The sequence below is a fragment of the Barbus barbus genome (genome assembly GCF_936440315.1).
Source record: "Barbus barbus genome assembly, chromosome: 39".
NCBI lineage: Eukaryota > Metazoa > Chordata > Actinopteri > Cypriniformes > Cyprinidae > Barbus > Barbus barbus.
In genome coordinates this window covers 24,620,990-24,642,595 of record NC_136717.1, presented here as the reverse complement: position 1 = coordinate 24,642,595, position 21,606 = coordinate 24,620,990, and the positions used below count along the sequence as shown (strand labels likewise).

Sequence of the window (21,606 nt, the reverse complement as noted above, 5' to 3'; positions counted from 1 at the left end):
AGTGCCATATTAGTCAGGCACTGTCGTACAGAAGAATGTTATTCTGATTTTTACATTGATTTGCAAAAAAATATTAATTTATTTAGTATGGTTTACAGTAGTATTTTGGCGGGAACTATCGTTACCATGGTGAATTGGTGTAAGCTCTGCGGTAACGGAACCATATGTCAGCGCGCCGTAGCGCGCCGGAAGGCTGTGAGTGTAACACGGAGTTCTGTAGCAGACAGCTGTGCGGGCCCATGTGGATCTGGCAGACCCGAGCGAAACAGCGGCTTCAAAATCCCCGAATCAAGCCGATCGTTCACGCTAATGCGAGCTCTTTAGGTCATCCGTGTGTGTGAACTAGTGAAGATGCTGAAGGAGGCGCTAGACGGGCAGCTTACGGTGCTTTATAACGCGGTCGCCGGTGAGTGTGACAGTAATGATCCGCATCATCCCGCTCACATTCACTCATCTGCACTAAACACACATTATACTGGAATGATTTCTCATGTTCACATGTTGTGATTAGGTCGTGTTGTCATGTTCTGTCGCTCACATTAATCATTGCGAGCTGAGATGAATGAAGACGCAGTTAGAAACAAATCATCACCCTTTCTGTCTCCACACTTCTTTACGTTTGTTTTGGATTGATTTTAATTTATGGAAAGAGAAGTTTTGTCTAAAACCCTCTCAAAATAATGAAAACACAGTAAAAAGTAATCTTGCTGTTGAAAAACGGTCATAGAGCAAATGTGCATTAAATAAGATTTAATAAGATGGACTCTTTATATAAGAATGATGGCTGTGAAAAAATTCCCTGATAATTTTTTTATGAACAGTAGCAGATACTGTACTAATAACTGTATTGTTTAATATGTTTATTGTTTTCTATTATATATATATATATATATATATATATATATATATATATATAGTTGACGTAATGTGTCCTATAGTGTGACAGAAAATGTAAAAAAATAAATAGCTAACATTGAAGATAAACTTGCTATTTGTAACTGTAAGAATGAAGATACCTTTTTCTCATGTTATTTGTATGTTAAGCTTTCTTTTTTCTACATTTTTGCTGTCACATCATAGGACACAGTCATATTTTTATTTGTCAACTACCCATATATATATATATATATATATATATATATAAAATATATATATATATATATATATATATGTTGGGGTGGGAAAGTTAAAGATAAATTATAAGTAAAAAAAAGTAATTAATAATAATAAAAAATAATAATAATAAAACAATAAAATATTTCTGTTATTAAAATAGTTGAAAACAGTTGTGCTATATATATATATATATATATATATATACACACACACAATTTTAACACTGTTATATGTTGGGGTGGGAAAGAAAAAAAAGCTTTAAATTATAAGTAAAATAAAGTACTAAATAAAATGAATATAATTTATGTATTGAAATGACCTTCAATATTCTGTTTGTTTTAAGCGTAGAAGAAAATACTGTTTCTGAAATGGATTTTTGCCTTGTGTGTTTGTCTCAGCCTCAGTGCAGGTTCAGGTTGAGCCTGTGGGTCGCTGGTTCGAGGCGTTTCTGAAGCGCAGGAGTAGAAATGTGTCGGCCTCGTTTCAAGAGCTGGAGGAAGAGGAGGAGCTGTCTGAGGAAGAGGAGGATGAGGAGCTGCAGCTGGAGGAGTATCCCATGCTAAAGACACTGGACCCCAAAGACTGGAAGGTGTGTGTGGAGACGTGTCTCTGTGTCAGAGCCGTGAGACTGTGAACTGAATGCATTGACACGTTTCTCTTAACGTTACAGAACCAAGATCACTACGCTGTTTTAGGTCTCGCACACGTCCGGTACAAAGCAACCCAGAAACAGATCAAAGCTGCTCGTAAGTTTCACTTTGTGTGTGTTTATGCGTTTCAAAATCTTTGTAGAATAAAGCTCAAAAGTTTGTAGTTACAATTTTTTTATGTTTATGAAAGAAGTCTCCTCTGCTCACCGAGGCTGCTTTTATTTGATCAAAAATACTGTAAAAATTGTGAAATATTATTAAGTTTATTAAATTAGGTTAAATTAACTGTTTCCTATGTGAATATAATGTGAAATGTAATTTATTTTTACTCCAGTCTTCAGTGTCACATGATTTGCTGCTCAAGAAACATTTCTAATTTAATGCTGAAAACAGTTTTGTTCCAATATTTTTGTGGAAACCGTGATGCACTACCATTCAAAAGTTTGGAGTCAGAAAGATTTTTTATTTGTATTTTTTAAAAGAAATGAATGCTTTCATTCATCAAGGATGCATGAAACCGATCAAAAGTGACAGTAAAGACGTTTTTGATGTTACAAAAGATGTTCTTTTGATCATTCTATTCATCAATGAATCCTGAAAATATTTGTTTCCACAAAAATTCAACATTGATAATAATCAGAAATGTTTGAAAATTTCTGAAGGATCATGTGAGACTGAAGACTGGAGTAATGATGCTGAAAACTCAGCTTTGAGCACAGAAATAAATTACAGTATAAAAACTGTTGTTTTAAATGAACAATATTCTCACAGATAAAGCCATGGTCCTCAAACATCACCCGGACAAGCGGAAAGCTGCAGGAGAGCAGATTGTGAAGGGCGATAATGATTATTTCACTTGCATAACAAAAGGTTTGGACTTTATCGCTTTATTATAAGTGAAATAAAGGTGTTTGTGTTTGAAGATCAGTCTTGAGGTCCTTTATCTGCTCTCGTATGACGCAGCAATGGAGATCCTGTCAGATCCCGTGAAGCGGAGAGCGTTTGACAGCGTGGATCCCACTTTTGACAACATGGTTCCTTCAAAAGCAGAAGGCAAAGAAAACTTCTTCAAGGTGTTTGCGCCGGTGTTTGAGAGGAACAGCAGGTAAGTGCCTCACATGACTGATTCAGATGATTCAGGTTGAGTGCTGGAGATCACGCTGCTGTATTTTTCTCAATCAGATGGTCTTTTAAAAAACACATCCCGAATCTGGGAGCTGCGGACGCGTCTTTTGAAGAGGTGGATAATTTCTATTCCTTTTGGTAAGTAAAATATCACATTTATTCATAGATTTTGAGGCGAACTAATGCTGGAAGAACAAAAAAAATTATAATATTTTTTCCTTTTGTTTCTGAAGGTACAACTTTGACTCGTGGAGAGAATTTTCATATTTAGATGAAGAGGAAAAGGAAAAAGCTGAATGGTAAATAATACTTTGATCATATGTTATTGGTTTTGCTTTAGTGTTTTGTACAATTGTAATTATTATTGCATGTGGTTATTATAGTTAACAAACTAAACCATAAAAATCCCGTCACTTAAAATAAAATAACATTTTAACTGAAAAAAAAGAAAATTCTAGTTGCCAAATTTGTATTGATTTTGAGTTGAAAGTAACAAAAACCAAAATCTAGACATAAAAAAAAAAGGCTGATAAAAATGACAACACACAACAAAATAACTTAAATTAAAAAATAACTTTTAATTAAAATTGTGAAAACAGAAAATATACAAATGAAACGAATTAAAAAAAAAAAAAACACTTTTCTACTATGTGGTATTTGATCTAATTAATTAAAATTAATGTTAAAACAGAAAATATTAATTAAAATTAACAATTGTAAATAAATCACTAATTAAATTGATTTAATTAATAAAAAAGAAAACAAAAACTAATTTTAAACTAATTTAAAGCTATAATTGTTTCTCAATTATACTAAAATAACACTGTCTCCCTCTTGTGTTTGTGTGTGATTTTGCTGTGTTTGTATCAGTCGAGATGAGAGGAGGTGGATTGAGAAACAGAACCGAGCCTCTCGAGCTCAGAGGAAGAAGGAAGAGATGAACAGGATACGGACACTCGTTGGTAAGTATGAGGTTAGACGCGAGAGACGTGATCTCACTGTGGGCATCCGTGTGAATGTGTGTGATGTGATGCAGACACGGCCTACAACTGCGACCCGCGAATTAAGAAATTCAAAGAGGAGGAGAAAGCCAGGAAAGAGTCGGAGAAGAAGGCCAAAGCCGAGGCGAAGAAACGAGAGCAGGAGGAGAAAGAGCGGGTCAGTGCCACTCAACACTTCTCAAATGACCAAATATCAACAGATTACATCTGGATATTATATTTTATTTGTATACATAAATTGAAACACACAATATATTTAGCGATTTTATATTAAAAAAAAAAAAATATATATATATATATATATATATAGCATTTGTTTTATATATATTGCAGATGTAATATATTATTTGTGTTGTATTTGTTTGTAGTTGCTTAATTTTTTATTGTAACTCATGTATTTGTTTTATTACATCGCCAATATATTGTATGTTTTAATATTTTTGGAGATATATAAAAAAAATAACTAAAAAGAATTATATATATATATATATATATATATATATATATATATATATATATATATATATATATATATATATATATATATATATATAATAAAGCTTAACTGAAATAAAATATTAAAGTTGCTAGATGCCAAGGCAATATTTGTCATTTTAATTAAGTGTAAGTTGATGTATCAAATTAAAAATGAATTAAAAAACTGCATAGACATATTTAAAAAAAGCTAATACAAAAGACAGTAATGCACCACAAAATGTATCTTTTATTTATATATATATGTATATATGTGTATGTATATATATATGTGTATCATAATTATGTATATATGTTATCATATTTTATATTACTATATTATTTATAACTAATGTTTTTTAATCTTTTTTTTATGCCAGTTTATTGACTGATATTTGGCCATCAATCAATAGCTGTGCCTGTTTTTTTATTCATTTTTTCTGTTAATAGAACCACATTTTCTTTTTTCCAATTATTTTGGAGTGCTTTTTGACTAAACACTGCAGTATCACTTTATTTTACAGTCAAGTTCTACATAATATATATACTTACCACAGACATTACAATGATCTTAACCCATATTAGGCTCTCGGTAGTTACTTTACATTACTCAGTACTTTATGTAAGTATCCTGTAAATTAAATTAGTCGCTTTAATCAGTTGTATATATTGTCTATCAGGGAGCCTCAGTTCTCTCTCATTGTTTTATGTGTGCAGGCGCGTCAGGCGGAGGAGGACGCAGCGCGGGTGCAGAGGGAGAAGGAGGAGGAGACGGCGCGACAGGCGGCACAGCAGGCCAAGAAAGAGAAAGAAGCCCAGAAGAAAGCCATCAAGAAAGAGCGGCAGAAGCTCAGGACGACCTGCAAGGCAGGAAACCCTCAGTATGATCTCACACATTCAGCTCTCTGAGCTTCCCATCCTCATCTCTGTCTCTGCTTCTCTCAGACTCACAACTACTTCACAGACAACGAAGCTGACAGCGTCAGGATGATGGAGGAGGTGGAGAAACTCTGCGACCGCTTGGAGCTGACCAGGTACAGCTTGGAAATATGATGTTTTACTGCTGTTCTTGTGACTTGATTCTCTGAAACACAGCTGTATGTGGGAGAAATATTGAGTTTTGGTTTTATTTGTAGTTTGCAGACGCTGAATGAAGCTTTGGCCTCTGGGAATAAAGAGCAGAGTAAAGTGGCTCTAGAGAAACAGGTGAGAAACACAAACCGGACACAACCACACTTTGCTTTAAGCTATAAATCTGTGTATGTACACAAACGTTTGGGGTCTGTATGATTTTTAAATGTTTTTAAAAAGTCTCTTATTTTCACCAAGGCTACATTTATTTGATCAAAGATACAGTAAAAACAGTACATTTTTCTAAAGTATAAAATATATATTTACATTTTATAAAGTAAAATGTAATTTATTCCTGTGTTCAAAGATGTATTTCCAGCATCATTACTCCAGTCTTCAGCGTCACATGATCTTCAGAAATTATTCTAATATACTGCTTTACTGCTCAACAAATATTTCTGATTATTATCAATGTTGAGAACAGCTGCCCAATATTTTTGTGGAAACTGCTATACGTTTTATTTTTTTAGGATTTTTTGATGAATAGAAAGTTTAAAAGAAACAGCATTTCTGAGAATTATAAATAATAATACTAATACTTATATTGTATATTATTTATAATAATAATAATACAATCGACAAATCTTAATATTATTGTAATTGTTATAATATCTGTATACACTCTTATTATAATCATATAATAAGATATATTATAATCATAACAAATAATGATAAAAAAAATAAAGCAATAACAAATATTAAGGTAGATTTAGAATAAGGTGCCAAGTAATATGAATACAAATATTTTAATAAAATTATATTAGCATTTTTTTATAATTATGAACAGTAATAAAATTAAAAATATAATAGTATTTTATATTATAATATGTGTAATACATATACATCTTAATACTTAATTGGAATGGAATGGAAACAGTGATTTATTTATTTTTGTATAGGAAGTGCAAAAATACTAATGATAATTATTAGTAATAAATTACAGTTACTAAAATTATTTAATACAGTTATTATTCATTTATCAATCTATGCAAAAGAACAGCAACAATACTACTGATAATTATTAGTAAAAAATTATAATTAAAATAATTTAAAATAGTAGTATTGTTATTATTATGATTAATATATAACATTTATTTCAAATATAAAAAAAATATTACTAAATTATCAGTAATATTCCAATTACAAAAATAAATATGAATATAATTAGTCTTTTAATAATAATAATAATAATAATATATTTTGGGGATTTTTTAGATGAATAGGAAGGTCAAAAGAACAGAGTTTATTTTAAATATAAATTTTTAGCAACATTATAAATGACTTTACTGCTGTTTTTGATCAATTTGAATGTATTTAAAAGACGTCCTTGCTGACCCCAAACTTCTGAATAGTCGTGTAAGTTGCTCCGAGGTTTTGTTTCTGTGGTTGAAGCCTCGACTGCGTGTTGCAGGTGCAGGAGGTGAACGTTCAGATGCAGAAGGAGAAGGAGGCGGAGATGCAGACGCAGCAGGCGGCGCGCGGGGCTGAGCACACCAGCGCAGGAGGAGGAGGAGGACTCAATAACAGAGGCTGGAACGAGGAAGATCTGCAGCTGCTCATCAAAGCCGTCAACCTGTTTCCCGCCGGAACCAATGCCAGGTGAGTCTCCATGGAAACCTTCTGCCATATTACAGGTGATCCAGTGTTTCTGACTGAGGTGTGCCCTGTGGAATCAAAGGAAATGAGGAAGCCGACTCGGCTGCAAAAGAAGCATTATTGGCATATCTCTAAATTTGTGCTGTATCTATGGATTTAAAACCAATCATTTGTTCCTATGTTAATAACAAATAGCAAACAGAGTGGGATCTATATACACTGAATAAGCTCCATGAAATTAGTCCCAATGTTGAAAAAAGAATTTATCTATTTTCTAACCAATGGGACCAGATATTTATGTTTATACTCGCTGTAGAATTGGTTATTCTAGGATGACCCACAAGTTTTTAATACTAGGGGAAGATCCTCCAGCATGTTCTGTCTGCCGAATCCCTTTATCCTTTAAGCACGTTTTATTAGATTGTGCTGGTTTTAGACATTTTTAACAGAGTTGAGCCAAATACAGTTTTGGAGTTTTTAGCAAAAATAAATGAGAAAAACATCATAAAATACAGCCATAATATTTCTTGCCATGAAAATAGCCACAGAAGCTGGAATGGCTTTAAACACAAACAAAGAAACTGACTGAGGTGTGCTGTGATTGGACAGGTGGGAGGTGATCGCCAACTACATGAACCAGCACTCCAGCAGCGGCGTGAAGAGAACCGCCAAAGACGTCATCAATAAAGCAAAAACACTACAGAAGCTGGGTAGGTAACAGTGCTCTGGGCTTATGCTGGACGCTGGATTGGAGTAGTACGGCTAATTTGCTTGGTTTCTTGATGGCAGATCCTCACCAGAAAGACGAGATTAACCGAAAGGCCTTTGAGAAGTTTAAGAAGGAGCATTCAGCTGTTCCTCCGACCGTAGACAACGCTGTGCCATCAGAGAGATTTGATTGTAAGTCACATGATAATTGTCAAACAGTTAATCATGAGTATTGATAAGGTAGAATTAGAATACGGTTGCAAGAAAATAATTTTTATTTTTCTATAATTTATAATTTTCTCTTTAATTAATTAATAAATAATAATAATTATTAATAATTAATATTTTTATATTAGTGCAATTCCAATATCTTAATATTAATTATTATAATATCCATAACACACTCTTATTATTATGCAAGATGATTGCCAAAGCATTATTACACAGAACAAATAAAATGTCAAATATTAATTATAATATTCACAACACACTTTTATAATAAAATAGAATTACAAACAGGTGCCAATTAATAAAATAAGATCTCTCTTCGTTTTTTATAAATATTACTATTAATAAAAAATGCCTTAATTATAATATTATCACCTCTGTGACACTTTTATTATAATGCAAGCTGATTAATCATGATTTTAATTGTCATTTTCATTTCACTAGTGAAACTAGTGAAATGAAAATGACAATTAAAATCATGATTAATCAGCTTGCATTATAATAAAAGTGTCACAGAGGTGATAATATTATAATTAAGGCACTTTAACATAAGCTCAAACTAAGAGAATATTTGCTCGCAGAAAACAGCGCAAATGACCATGTGAAAGAAAACACTGGCAACCACAGCAATGCAAGATAACCAAATTAAATTAAATTAAAATGCATTGTTTTCTTAATAAATAATCAGCAGGCAAATATTCGAGTGAAGCATTATGATTAAAATACGAGTTATCGTTGTCACAAAAACAGTCCTGTTCTGAACACAATCACTCATCCAAACGTTTCCTCCAGCTGTTAGCACCGAGTCCAACCCCTCACCCTGGACCACAGAGGAGCAGAAGCTGCTGGAGCAGGCGCTGAAGACGTTCCCGGTGAACACACCGGAGCGCTGGGAGAAGATCTCTGGCGCCGTGCCCGGACGCTCCAAGAAAGACTGCATGAAGAGATACAAGGTTTGATCTTCTGCATCATTACTTATCAAAAACTGACAGGCTTGTGCAACTTAATTCTTAATTCAACGTACACTTTTAGCATAATGTCGTGACGTATTGTCAAGTATGGTGACCCATACTCGAAATTGGTGTCACACACACACACACACACACACACCGTGAACACACACCCGGAGCAGTGGGCAGCCATGCTGCAGCGCCCGGGGAGCAGTTGTGGGTTCGGTGCCTTGCTCAAGGGCACCTCAGTCGTGGTATTGAGGGTGGAGAGAGCGCTGGACATTCACTCCCCCCACCTACAATTCCTGCCGGCCGGGGACTCGAACCCGCAACCTTTCGATTACCAGTCCGACTCTCTAACCATTAGGCCACGACTTCCTTTAAACGATAATTGTTTACACACAGCATTGCCCAAGAATTAATACACAGAACAAAGAAATAAGCAATAACATATTAACAAGGTAGAATTAGAATAAGTTGTCAAGTATGTAATAAAATAAAATATTAAATAATTAAACTAACAACAATAATCAATTATTATTAATAATACAATTGAAAATAACTTTATTACTTGGATATTACACAGAACAAATGACAAGAAATAAAGAAGAAATAACAAATATTAAGGTAGAATTAGAATAAGGTGCCAAGTAATTAAAATATCTTTCTAAATAATAATACAAATTCTTATTTACAAATCTAAAGTAATATTAAATACTTTAAGCAAATAGTATTAAACAATACTTAAATATTATACACTTTTATATATCTTAATTATATAAATTAACATTGTAATTCACAATCTTTTTATAATGCAAGCTGATTAATAATGTAGAATTAGAAGCCAAGTAATTAAGATTTCTTTATAAATATTAATAATATTTAAAGATGCCTTAATTATACTAATTAATAAAATGTCTGTAACACACTTATTATAACGCAAGCTGATTAATAAGCTAGAAATAGGTAATAAGTAATTTAAAAACAACTATCTTTTTAATAATAATTAATGTTTAGTGTTATTAATAACAATAAGTAATAATGAAATCTTCTTATAATGCATGTAACACGCTTTGATAATAATGTAAAGGCTGATCTCTACACACAGCTGTTGATGTGTTTCTCTGTCTCTGGTGTTTCTGCAGGAGCTGGTGGAGATGATAAAGGCTAAGAAAGCCGCCCAGGAGCAGGTCACCACTAAAAACAAGAAATGACAAAAGTGCTGCAGGGAAGGAAAACACACACACACACAACATGGTCTTTTAACTTTATTGTGTTGTTCTTTATTTTATAATAAAAAAAAACATGAAAAAGCACACATTAAATTCTCTTGTTTTTGTGACTGTTAATGCGCAGACGCTGTACTGCTTCTCTTCCTCACGGCCGTAACCAATGCATGCCGCTGCGGATGCCGTTATAGTCCGGGAGCTGCTCGATCGGACCTGCAAACCATAAGTATTTAGGTATCAGTCACTGAAAGCAGCGTTGGTAACACTTTACTTGAAGGGGTGTGCATAAGACTGACATGACACCTTCATAATATATGAAGGAGGTTTTATGCATGTTTATGACAACTGCCATTAAGTGTCATTTGCTCCGTTATGTCATTTTTAATGCAAAGATGACATTATTTGACCTAACCCTACCTTTACCCATAACATTTACTCTCAAACAATGTCATTTTTGCATTAAAAATGACATAACGGAGCGAATGACACTTAATGGCAGTTGTCATAAACATGCATAAAACCTCCTTCATATATTATGAAGGTGTCATGTCAGTGTTATGCACACCCCTTCAAGTAAAGTGTAACCGCAGCGTTTCCCGTTGCTCTACTCAGCTCACTTTTAGTTCCTGGAGTGATGAGTTCAGTCAGGACTGGAGTGTTTGGTTATAAAGACACTCCAGGACCAGAGCTGGGGTATTACAGAGAAAATATGAATACTCACCAACGGCTGCTATAGCAGGAGCTTGATTATAGATGTATTTCATACACACGTCTTTGATGGTTGTGGCGTCTATGGCCTGAGAGGAGGAGAAGCAGCAGCATTGAGACTAGAGCCCCGTTCACACGCTAATAGCTTGTCATGTGGACAGGAGGTCATTTCTACATTTACAGGGGTGAGACTGCGGTCCGAATCCTGAATGTCGATGTTTTTCCTCCCAATAATAATGATGATAATTATGCAGTTATTTTAAAATATTATCATATAGATTAATATTGGGGCTTGCACAATTAATTTTACTAGTTAAGAAAGTAGTTGAGCCAAATATCTACCTTGTTAATGTAGAAAAAATAGCATTTAAAATGACATTAATCATTTTGAGAGAAAATACAAGATGGAAACCATTTAAATCAGCATGTCAATAGCATACTTTTTCCCTTATTTCTGCTAACTTTCATATTTAAAATGCAAGACAAAACCATTTAAACCATAGCAGGTGAATTTTCCTATTTTTAAATGTAAATATTTTACTATCGTTAAATAATTATTGTACAAGCAATAAGAAACTTCTCACCTCATGCAAATAAAAGTTTATTAACTTATTTCTGCTAATTTTCACTTTTTTAATAACATCCATTATTTTAAAAGAGAAAATGGAAGACAGCACAAATGTGAGACCATTAATCCAAAGTGTCAGTTTTCCTATTTTTCAATAGTTTATTTAAATCAAATAATAGGATATTATTTCCCTATTGTTAAATTAAATATTAAAGGGAAAGGGGGAAGTGGTGTGTGGCCAAGCATGGTGACCCATACTCGGAATTAGTGCTCTGCATTTAACCCATCCAAGTGTACACACAGTAGTGAACACACACCCGGAGCAGTGGGCAGCCAATGCTGCGGCGCCCGGGGAGCAGTTGGGGGTTCGGTGCCTTGCTTAAGGGTCTCACCTCAGTCGTGGTATTGAGGGAGGAGAGAGTGTTGGTTATTCACTCCCCCCACCTACAATCCCTGCCAGACCTGAGACTCGAACCCACGACCTTCGGGTTACAAGTCCAACTCTCTATCCATTAGGCCACGACTGCCCTTTAATTAGTTAATTAACTCTTATAATTATTCCAAATAAATAAATCGAATGCACGAACTTTACGCAAATTTATTTTTACAGTCATCCCCATGAGAAACAGTTACTGTCTGAATAAAGCGATAGATGCTGTTGAATGTGGGTCAGATGGCAGGTCAAAGGTCAGCTTGTGTGTTACTCACATCTATTCTGGCCTCCAGCTCGTGCAGAGGAATCCTGCGCCTGTAACACAACATCTGCCGGCCGATGTCCTCACAGATGGGAGTGGATCCTACTCGAGACAAAAAAAAAACATGCAAGAGATTGATCGCTTTATTCAGGGTTTCTTAAAAAATCTTCCACAAGTTAAGGTCTTAAATTCAAGTTAAAAGTCTTACATTTGTAAAGTTACAAATTAAATTTTGCATTCACTGCAAAAAAATAAAAAGTATTTTTGTCTTGTTTTCCAATGCAAAACATCCGTAACTCATGATACATTTATTTGAGATGCAAAATGAAGATATGAAGTTTTTTTTTTTTTTTTAGAAATGTAACGAAATTTAGAGTTTATGCTTAAAACAAAAACAAATGTCAATGGGCTATAAAAATTAGTTTTCCCTTAAGTTTATTTTTCTCACTCCGCTAGCAGATATTTGTCCTTTATGACAAATTCACTTCATTTTGGTACATTTCCCAGAAAACAAAACTTATAATTTTTACATTTATCTTTAAGAATTTTAAAACATTTGCACTAGAAACCAAGACAAAAACACTTTTTGCAGTATGATCTGAAGATACAGTAAAAATTCTTTCCATATACTAGATTTTCTGTTTCCTATGTCTGTAAAATTAAATTAAAAGTAATGGAGATCACTTGGAAGTTGTATTTTCAATTGCTAATACAACTCATTTGGTTCTCCTTAAACTTTTCCATTTCATTTCCATTAATCGGGCTTAAAAAGGTCCTAATTTGCCTTCATGAACCCTGTTTATTACGCGCCGCTGCTCTTACCGTCCAGGTGAAGCAGCATGTTTGTCTTCAGCAGGTTTTTGGCTCGGTTCACCTCGCTTTCGGTCACGTTTGTACACAGAGACATCCTAAAGGAAACCGGGTGTTAGTTAGTTGCTCATCTTTCAGCTTGACAGAAAGCCCAGTGAAGGTGGAGCTCTCACCATTCCAGCTGCGTGAAGCGTATCATGTCGCCTACGGTTCCTGGTTCACACACCATGTAAAGCCCCCACAGGCCCGTGTCGGTATAGCAGGTGTTGAAGGACTGGAAACTGTGGCACAGGTTCCCCTGACACGCCATCTGTGCCAGCTTACTGGACAAGTTCTGATGGAAAACAGGTGTGGTTAGAGGGGTTTCGGCTCTTTTTCAGTGTAATGGTTTAGTGAAAGCGCCTCCTACCATCCCGCTGCCGAGTGACCGATCCCAGTTCCCGATGAGCGTATTGGCCACCATGAGCGGGATGGTGTCTGGATGTGACCAGCCGACGGCCTCCACTGCGATGGCTATATGAGCCAGAGGCATCTTATCATCTCGCACACGGATCTGTGAGGAATCGAGAGTAGAACTCAAGGTAAGTCTTTTAAAGTGCCTGTATTATGCCGTTTTACAGGTTCATTTAATGTGTCTGTGCATGTAAATCTCTAAAATGAGCTCATTTCTCCTACAGAAAACTCCTGCCTCGTTTGTAGTCCTGCCATTATTTCTATTTATTAGTGAAAGTAAATGTAAATAGTAATATCTGTAAAAATGAACTAAATTGACAAAAGCACTCAATTCCCTCTCTGCAACAAAATCAAAATAAACAAGAATTTGAGCCTGGTTTTATGCAGTGTTCTGATTTGTGTACTGGACGTATATGCAAATTAGTACATATAATAAATATAATGTTTTCTATATTCATACATTAGCAAAATTAAATTAACAAAAGTACATAATTCCCTCTGTAAAAAAATAAATAAAAAAAAATAAGCAAAAGAGCCTGGTTTTATCCAATGTTCAGATTTGTTTTGAAAATATGCCAATTAGTGCATACAATAATTATATAATCGTTTGTATATTCAAACATAACATTTAAAGAAACTTGCTCCAATGACCATGCATTTTAAGAAAGTAGGATTATCATGATTAACAAAAACTATTTAAAAACATTTGTTAACTTAAGGCTGAAATAAAATATTAGATGAAAAACTTAATTAGAAATGTTGCCTTGGCAACTAACTGAATTAGGTTTAAGATGTTGAAGTACTAAAATAACTAAATGGAAATAAAAACTAAAACAAAAATCAACTTCAACAAAAGCACATAATCCCCTCTGTAAAATCCTTTAACTCTAATATGTAAACAAAATAAAACACATTATGAACCTGGCTTTACCACACTTTGAGTGACTGGGCCAGCTGACCAATCAGAGCAGACTTGGCTTTTCAGAAAGGCGGGGTTTAAAGAGACAAACTGCTTTGAAAAGTGGTGCTGCAGTAATGTACAGTATTAGAAAACCTATATTGAACTTTAAATCATGTAAATGTATTCTAGCAGTTGCTGAAAATAAAATTTAGATCTAGTAAATGAGCACAATATAGCACTTTACTAATCGTCCCTCAAATCATGAAGTTGTATTTACAATAATACTCTTACAATAGAAGTTTTAGAAACTGTCAACATGATTTTAACAAAAAGAGGATTGAATCTAAAGTACTTTCTATGATAACTGAAGGGTTGTCACACGAGTTTGAGCTCGATTAACCCAAAATGAATTGTAGTTGTGTAAATGTAATGATGTAAGTCCGTTCACCTCACTGCCGGTGAAATGGCAGGGCAGTAAAGTCTCTCCGTTGTATCTGGCCGGCAGCTTTCCAAAATGAAATTTGGCTGAATCAATAAGCTCATTATGTGACACTCCTGAAAGACAGAGAAACAGTGCTGGAGTATTAGTGATCAAACTCTGAGCCAGTAACAGATCTAAACGATTAAACCAAAGGAAGTGATGTGAACACGTTCAGTGAAGCTGATTTACTGTGTTTCTGCTGCTTTACCTCCGGCTGCAGCTAAAACAATCCGCGGCCCTTTGTAATGTGTTGTGATGTATTCCACCAGATCTCCTCGATTTATAGTTCTGCAGAACATCAAAATGTAGGAACAGTTTAAGGCAACATTAGTTTTTTCAAGCGCTGCTCAATTTTAAGAATTTAGTGTGTATATGTGTGTGTATATATATATATATATATATATATATATATATATATATATATATATATACACACACACACACACACATACACATATATACATACACACAAACACAATTTTATTGGGGTTTTTTTCAGGCTGTTGACAGTACTTTGATTTATGGAGTGATAAAAAGAGAAATACAAAATCCTTTAACTCTAATATGTCAACAGATTCAAACATTTTGAACCAGGGTTTAAGATTTCTGTTTAGGAAATGTATGAAAATGAATATACATTTGATCATATTTAATTATATAAAGCCTCTTTTGTACATTTAAACATTTCCAAAAACTTGTATTGCAGAACTAATGAAATTTTCAGATGCAAGACGCAGGGCTATTATCATTAAAACTATAATGATAATACATTTATGTAATATGTTAATTGAAGTAAGGCTGAAATAAAATAAAATAATTATTAATGACAAATTTAAACTTATTTCAGTTAGTTGTCTTTTTTTTTTTAAGTAAAGACAACACTGAAAATCAATAAGTAAATAAATTAGATAGATAGATAGATAGACATTTTTATTCATTGAAATTATATAATTAGATGAAAAACTTAAAAATATTGCCTTGGCAGCTTGACAAAAGCTCAAGTTAAAGCACTGAAATTCCTAATTTGAAATAAATAAAAACTAAAATTAACTTTAAAAGTAATACAAGTAAAAAAAAAACTAACATCAACAAAATGAAACAAGAATTTTTAACCTGCCTTTATGTTCTGAAAATGTATGCAAATTAGCATCACATTTAAACATAACATTTCAGAAAACTTGTAATACAAAACAACTGTCCTAATATACTGTGATTAATCATTTATCTTTTCTTTTTTTTTTTAATCCCTGTTCATCTTTGGTGTCTTAACTGAGGACAGTTGGACAGTAAACGAGAGACACATACTTGATGTTCTCTGAAGGCCCCAGGATGGTTCTCCCGAGAGGTGTTTCCTGATAGGCTGTAGCGTGCAGGTAATCAAAGACCACTTCCTGCAGGTTGGTCTCCACTTCCTGCATCTCTCTGAGAATGACGCCACGCTCGCGCTCGATCTCGGCCTCTCCCAGTGTGCTGTTCTGAATGATGTCCGCCAGGATTTCCACCGCTGCCAACAGAGACACATTTACAGCACACCCATAATGCCTCGCTGCCCGTCATGACGAGTTTGTGTTTGATGGTTTACCTCTGGACAGATCTTTGGAGAAAGCTTTAGCGTAGTACACCGTCTGCTCTCTGGAGGTGTACGCGTTCAGGTGAGCTCCCATGTTCTCGATCTCCAGCTCCAGGTCCAGCTGCGATCTCTTCCTGGTGCCCTGAAACACAGCAACAGATCTGATGCTTTCTACACTACATTGTTTTAATATTCAGACATATTTCTTATCGTTTCTCATACCTTGAAAGCCATGTGCTCCAGGAAGTGGGCTGTACCATTATTGCGCTCATTTTCATACCGGCTTCCGGCATCAATCCATAGACCAACCTGCATCATGTGATCAGAATAGGGGAAATTTTTTCCCAGTCATCTCAATGGAAAAAGTGTAGTTTACCTGAATTGTCCATATTTTGTAAATTCTGTGATCATTTACTTCCTTTCACAGAACTTTTTTCCCCCAATTCTACTTTCATGCTATTTTGTTTATTATTATTACTGATTATTTGATCACATTTATTATTATTTTTATTAGTTAATATTTATATAAGCTATATTTAATGCACAGTTTGTACCTAATGAGGTTTTCATTTCACTGCAAGTTGTATTCTGTAATAAAAATAATAATAAACATTTAAGTGTATCTAGCTATCATTTCTGCCATCATTTTTATTCAGATGCTCTAAAGAAAATGCATTTTCAAATAAATTAAAATACATGTTTATTATCATAAGCCTAAACTAAAACTATTAAAATATTTTGTTAATTAAACAAGGATTAAATAAAATTAAATATTTTAATTAAATGAAAAGCAAAAATTTGAAAAGTTGCCAACAAATAAAAAAATTTAACAAATGAAACATATAATAATATTTAAAATTATGAAATAAGACCTAAATAAAATTATTAAATGAAAAACGTAAGAAAAATTAGAAATGTTGCCTTGGCTAAAACATCAAAATGGAAAATAAAAGTGGAAATAAATATAATAAATTAAGCATAAATAGATATATTTAACAGACGAATAAAACTACATGAAGACACATAATGCTAAAATACCACTGGGAAGAAGGAGGTAAAAATTGATTGATCACATTGCATAACACATTTTGATACAAAGACCATGTAAAACGTGTAATTATATTTGATTGTGTTACGTTGGAATGTTTTGTTGCCTATATTTGTTTGTTGTTAATTTGCATTTGATTTGAAGACATTTGAAAACAATTAAAACTCACTTGGCGTATTAAGATGTGACTCTACTGTGCTATGCAATAAATTAAATGCATTATGTATCATTATTTCAGACATGGGCGTGTAGGAACCTCCCACAAATATAGGTCACAAGGAGACATTTCCCCAAAACAAGTTTCAGTTTGAGACTTAATTTTTTTTAAAGAAATCACCCCAATAAAATTGTCACCCTAATTTTAATGTCCCATACTCAGATTCATCAGCCACCTGAGATCAAACACATTTAGCTGATTTTGATGGTGAGCTCACCGTGCATGTGGACAGGCCAGAGTCTTCAGATGCCACCCTGAGCCCGTTATCAAGGGTCGTGACCTTCGTCTCAGGTACATTTAATACCACCTGACTGACAGCCTGAGTGGATCTGGTCTGAAATACACACATCACGTCACATAACCATGATTTACTCAGCAGGATATATGGGTAAATATACGATTCTGAGTACTAATCAAATTAAGTCATGTTATATTATCATGTACGTTTTCATCACTGAGACCCAGCAACCACGCCAGTCTCAACCCGACTGTTTTAAATGATTGCCAGGACGTGGTTTTCAATATTTTGGCGGTTCTAAATTATATTAATGTTGTGTTTGTAATCTCTCACCCTGTTAATGGTTCTTGTGGTCAATAAATTCTTTATAAAGTGTCTCCCCGCTGCGCCGAAACGCTGCACGGACGCCGCCATGCTGTTTGGATGACGATATTGAAAAGACGCGTTCGGATTGGACAGAAGCACGCTTACGTCATGCGTTATTCAACGTGCTTGCGGCACAGACTAATAATAATATATTTTTTTTAAATAATAATTTAGATCACATGAAAAATCGGTTTCAGCCTATGCACCGCTTGATCTTATCATTTTTACGAAATGTGAAACTACATGATTCAGTTCACTTATATGACCAGCAGATGGCAGCTTGAGTCAAAGTTAAAAACACACATACGCCAGATTGTTATTAATGTGATATTTATCCGATATTTTTGCAAATATGCAGTGTGCAGATTTATCTAAAATTACGACTTAATATTTTGATTGAGAAAATGCATGGAATATTTGGCAGACATATTTAGAAACGTTAGTGAACAGTCATCGTTATTGGATGTAAATAATACTAAAATAAGATAAGTTCACTTATATGACCAGCAGATGGCAGCTCCGAGTAAGTAAAAAAAAACATACGGATTTTTTTTTTTTTTTAAATCTTTGTCATTTATGCGAATAGTAGCTGAACTGCTATTATATAAATGTTGCCCTGGCAACTTTTAAAATTAAAGGACTACTAACTAGAAAATAAATAGCTGAAGCTGACATAAAAATTAATTAAACAATAAATAGTATTTAAAAAACTACTAAAATTAAGAAAAAGCACAATTAAAATTACTAAAATAAAAAATGTCATGTTTCATTATTGTTATTTTATCTTTGTTTTAATGGGCATTTGTGTATATTGTATTTCTTACTCGGAGCTGCCATCTGCTGGTCATATGAGTGAACGTATCTTGTATTTTTTTATTTTATTTATTCATTTATTTTTTTTATATCCTAAAATATCTTATATCATTATCGTTATAGTCATCTTTATCATTATCGTGCTTGGTGTGAACAGGGCTTTAGTCTCACAATTAAACATTCAGCAAAACTAAGCTGAGATGCAAAGCAGTTGGTCTACTATGTGGTACTTTTGGATTAAAAACTCAGTAATTGAAGTCAATTCACACTTTTTTGGGGGCATATCTTCTTTAATCCTAGTGGTGTTTAAAAGCAACACCGACCGGCCCGAAATAAAACCCAACTGGACCTGGATTGCACCAGGGCTCCTCCAGAAACAAGGACACTGGAACACAGACATGGATGAATCTTATTGAGCCAGTGATCTTCATCTCCTGAGCCAATGGATCCTTTGCATGAAGGAGTGGATGAAGACTTAGCCCTGTAAGAAGGTCCAGATAACCCAAAAAGTTGAGACAGGTGAGAGGGATTAATATTGTTTAACAGACTTTGTTACAGCTTGGCAATTACTAATGACTTTGTTACACCTAGTGTGTGTAGATGCAAAGCTTAAGTACTTTGTAGCTCCAGTTTACTCAATGAGGCTTCTGGAAATATATTTGGTCACCACATGGTGATCATTAAATTTAACACACAAACACAAATGTCACACATGACCATTTATTTTGTACACACACAAATGCATACAATCAACAGTTCTGAAACATGTCAGCTAAAGTGTTGTCAATCTTTAAAATGCTAATAATCACAGCAGCATGTCAGCAAACAGACAAATAGAAAACTAGAATATAAGAGACTTCAATTATAAGTCAAGAAGTTGATTTTTTTTATTCAGACATAAGCGTCAATGGAGATTATGACATCAACTGACACTTTCCAGCAGAAGTTATTTTCTTGAATTATGGATACAAAACAATCATGCAAATATACTTTTGACAGATACATTCAAGTCAGCATTTACTGTCATTCAACACTGAATGTACAGTTAGGGAATGAAATTGAATGAAATTAAATGCACTTTATTATCCCCAAAGAGAAATTAGTCTTGGACTCAAGGTGTGTTTACACTGACAAGACATTGGATCCAAAATCAATAAATACAACCATGCATAATACAACAAAATCCCTATGCTTACCATTGCATGAATAAAACAATACTTTATTTGAGTCATAAATAAAAGGTTTCTAAAGACGATTGTACAGACATTCTGGTAACCTGTACCATCTTCCAGAGGGCAACAATTCATACTCGTACTGTGTGCAATATATCCAGAGGAATGGGTCAGCTAGAATTTTCTGCACTTCACTAATAACCGACTGTTCATATAATGACTCAAGGAACTTATGTTCCCTTTTCCCTATGGCATTCATTGATATTTTTACCAGATATTGCATTGCTTGAACTTTAAGGTTACCAAACTATATCCAATTATGCTCTCTATAACATTTCTGGTCCACTCCATAATTACTAAGTCTATGCAGAATATACAATCTCTGCAGTACACAGGAGCAAATTGTATACACAGATAAAGGCATTAACCATGTGAATGTGAACTCCAACTGACCTGAGGTCTAAGATCATCTACTCAGTCTTTTTTGTATTTAAAATAAGGTGGTTTAATGCTGCCTTCATGTGCTATCTGAATTATTGTAAAAAAAAAAAAAAAAAATGGGTGTTGTTTGATTCTGCTTTGACTTTTGATAAGCAAGTAAATGCAGTAGTTAAATCAAGTTTTTTTTTTCAGCTCAGACTCCTTGCTAAGATTTTTTTAACTTGTGCTGAGTTTTAGAGAGTTACATACTTTTATCTCATCTTGACTAGACTACTGCAATTTAATGTATACTGGTATTAACCAATCGTATATATAGTTTTCGTCAGCTCCGTATACTTGCAAAAATTAAACATTTCCTCACTGATAAGACTTTGGAGATGGCGGTGCATGCTTTTATCACGTCACGTCTTGATTATTGCAATTCGTTATACTGTGGCATTTCTAAAGCCCAAATTGCCCGACTTCAGTTGATCCAAAATGCTGCCTCAAGATTTCTTTTGAAAAAGAAAAAAAGGGATCACGCTACTCCACTTTTAAAGGCCCTTCATTGGTTGCCAGTACAATTTAGAATACATTTTAAAATTGTACTATTTGTTTTTAAATCTTTGCACAATCAAGCACCCGGCTACCTATCTGAACTGTTGCATCAGTATATCCCCTCAAGAAGCTTAAGATCTGGTGACCAGAATCTTCTTTTAATACCACACTCCAGACTTAAACGTAGAGGTGACCGTGCCTTCTCTGTAATTGGTCCTCGTCTCTGGAATGACCTGCCAGTGGAAATTCGAATGGCCCCGAGCTTGACCATTTTTAAGTCTCTGTTAAAAACCCATCTGTTTTCATTGGCTTATTAGGTTTTATTCCTGCCTATTATAATTTTTCTGTTTTATTTTGGGTTCTTTGTTTTAATCTGTTTG

General features: G+C 34.1%; 2 protein-coding genes across 2 annotated transcripts; one reads left to right on the top strand and one right to left on the bottom strand.

Annotated features, from left to right (window-relative positions):
- Positions 1–188: 188 nt before the first annotated feature.
- On the top strand, positions 189–10,286 carry LOC306858728 (dnaJ homolog subfamily C member 2-like). Its single transcript, XM_079399409.1, has 17 exons — positions 189–406; positions 1,515–1,705; positions 1,787–1,862; positions 2,538–2,636; positions 2,730–2,871; positions 2,949–3,029; positions 3,125–3,190; positions 3,762–3,853; positions 3,928–4,049; positions 5,084–5,233; positions 5,312–5,400; positions 5,503–5,572; positions 6,909–7,096; positions 7,703–7,803; positions 7,883–7,993; positions 8,822–8,982; positions 10,125–10,286. Exons 1-17 carry the CDS (start codon positions 352–354, stop codon positions 10,191–10,193), a joined length of 1,863 nt encoding a protein of 620 aa, XP_079255535.1. The 5' UTR covers positions 189–351; the 3' UTR covers positions 10,194–10,286.
- Positions 10,232–18,325, bottom strand: LOC306858729 (mitochondrial-processing peptidase subunit beta-like). Its single transcript, XM_079399410.1, has 13 exons — positions 18,231–18,325; positions 17,877–17,993; positions 16,617–16,703; positions 16,407–16,536; positions 16,130–16,328; positions 15,033–15,112; positions 14,792–14,898; positions 13,399–13,542; positions 13,163–13,323; positions 13,002–13,087; positions 12,193–12,281; positions 10,930–11,005; positions 10,232–10,421 (listed from the first exon to the last, which is right to left on the bottom strand). The coding sequence occupies exons 1-13, from the start codon at positions 18,309–18,311 to the stop codon at positions 10,357–10,359; spliced, it is 1,422 nt and encodes a 473-aa protein (XP_079255536.1). The 5' UTR covers positions 18,312–18,325; the 3' UTR covers positions 10,232–10,356.
- Between the last annotated feature and the right edge of the window lie 3,281 nt (positions 18,326–21,606).

Coding starts and splice junctions, on each gene's coding strand:
- LOC306858728 (XM_079399409.1), top strand. CDS start 352: ATGCTGAAGGAGGCGCTAGACGGGCAGCTTACGGTGCTTTATAACGCG. Junction 2,637..2,729: donor TTTCACTTGCATAACAAAAG/GTTTGGACTTTA, acceptor CGTATGACGCAG/CAATGGAGATCCTGTCAGAT. Junction 5,573..6,908: donor AAGTGGCTCTAGAGAAACAG/GTGAGAAACACA, acceptor TGCGTGTTGCAG/GTGCAGGAGGTGAACGTTCA.
- LOC306858729 (XM_079399410.1), bottom strand. CDS start 18,311: ATGGCGGCGTCCGTGCAGCGTTTCGGCGCAGCGGGGAGACACTTTATA. Junction 16,329..16,406: donor CTCCAAAGATCTGTCCAGAG/GTAAACCATCAA, acceptor CTCTGTTGGCAG/CGGTGGAAATCCTGGCGGAC. Junction 15,113..16,129: donor GGGCCTTCAGAGAACATCAA/GTATGTGTCTCT, acceptor GATGTTCTGCAG/AACTATAAATCGAGGAGATC.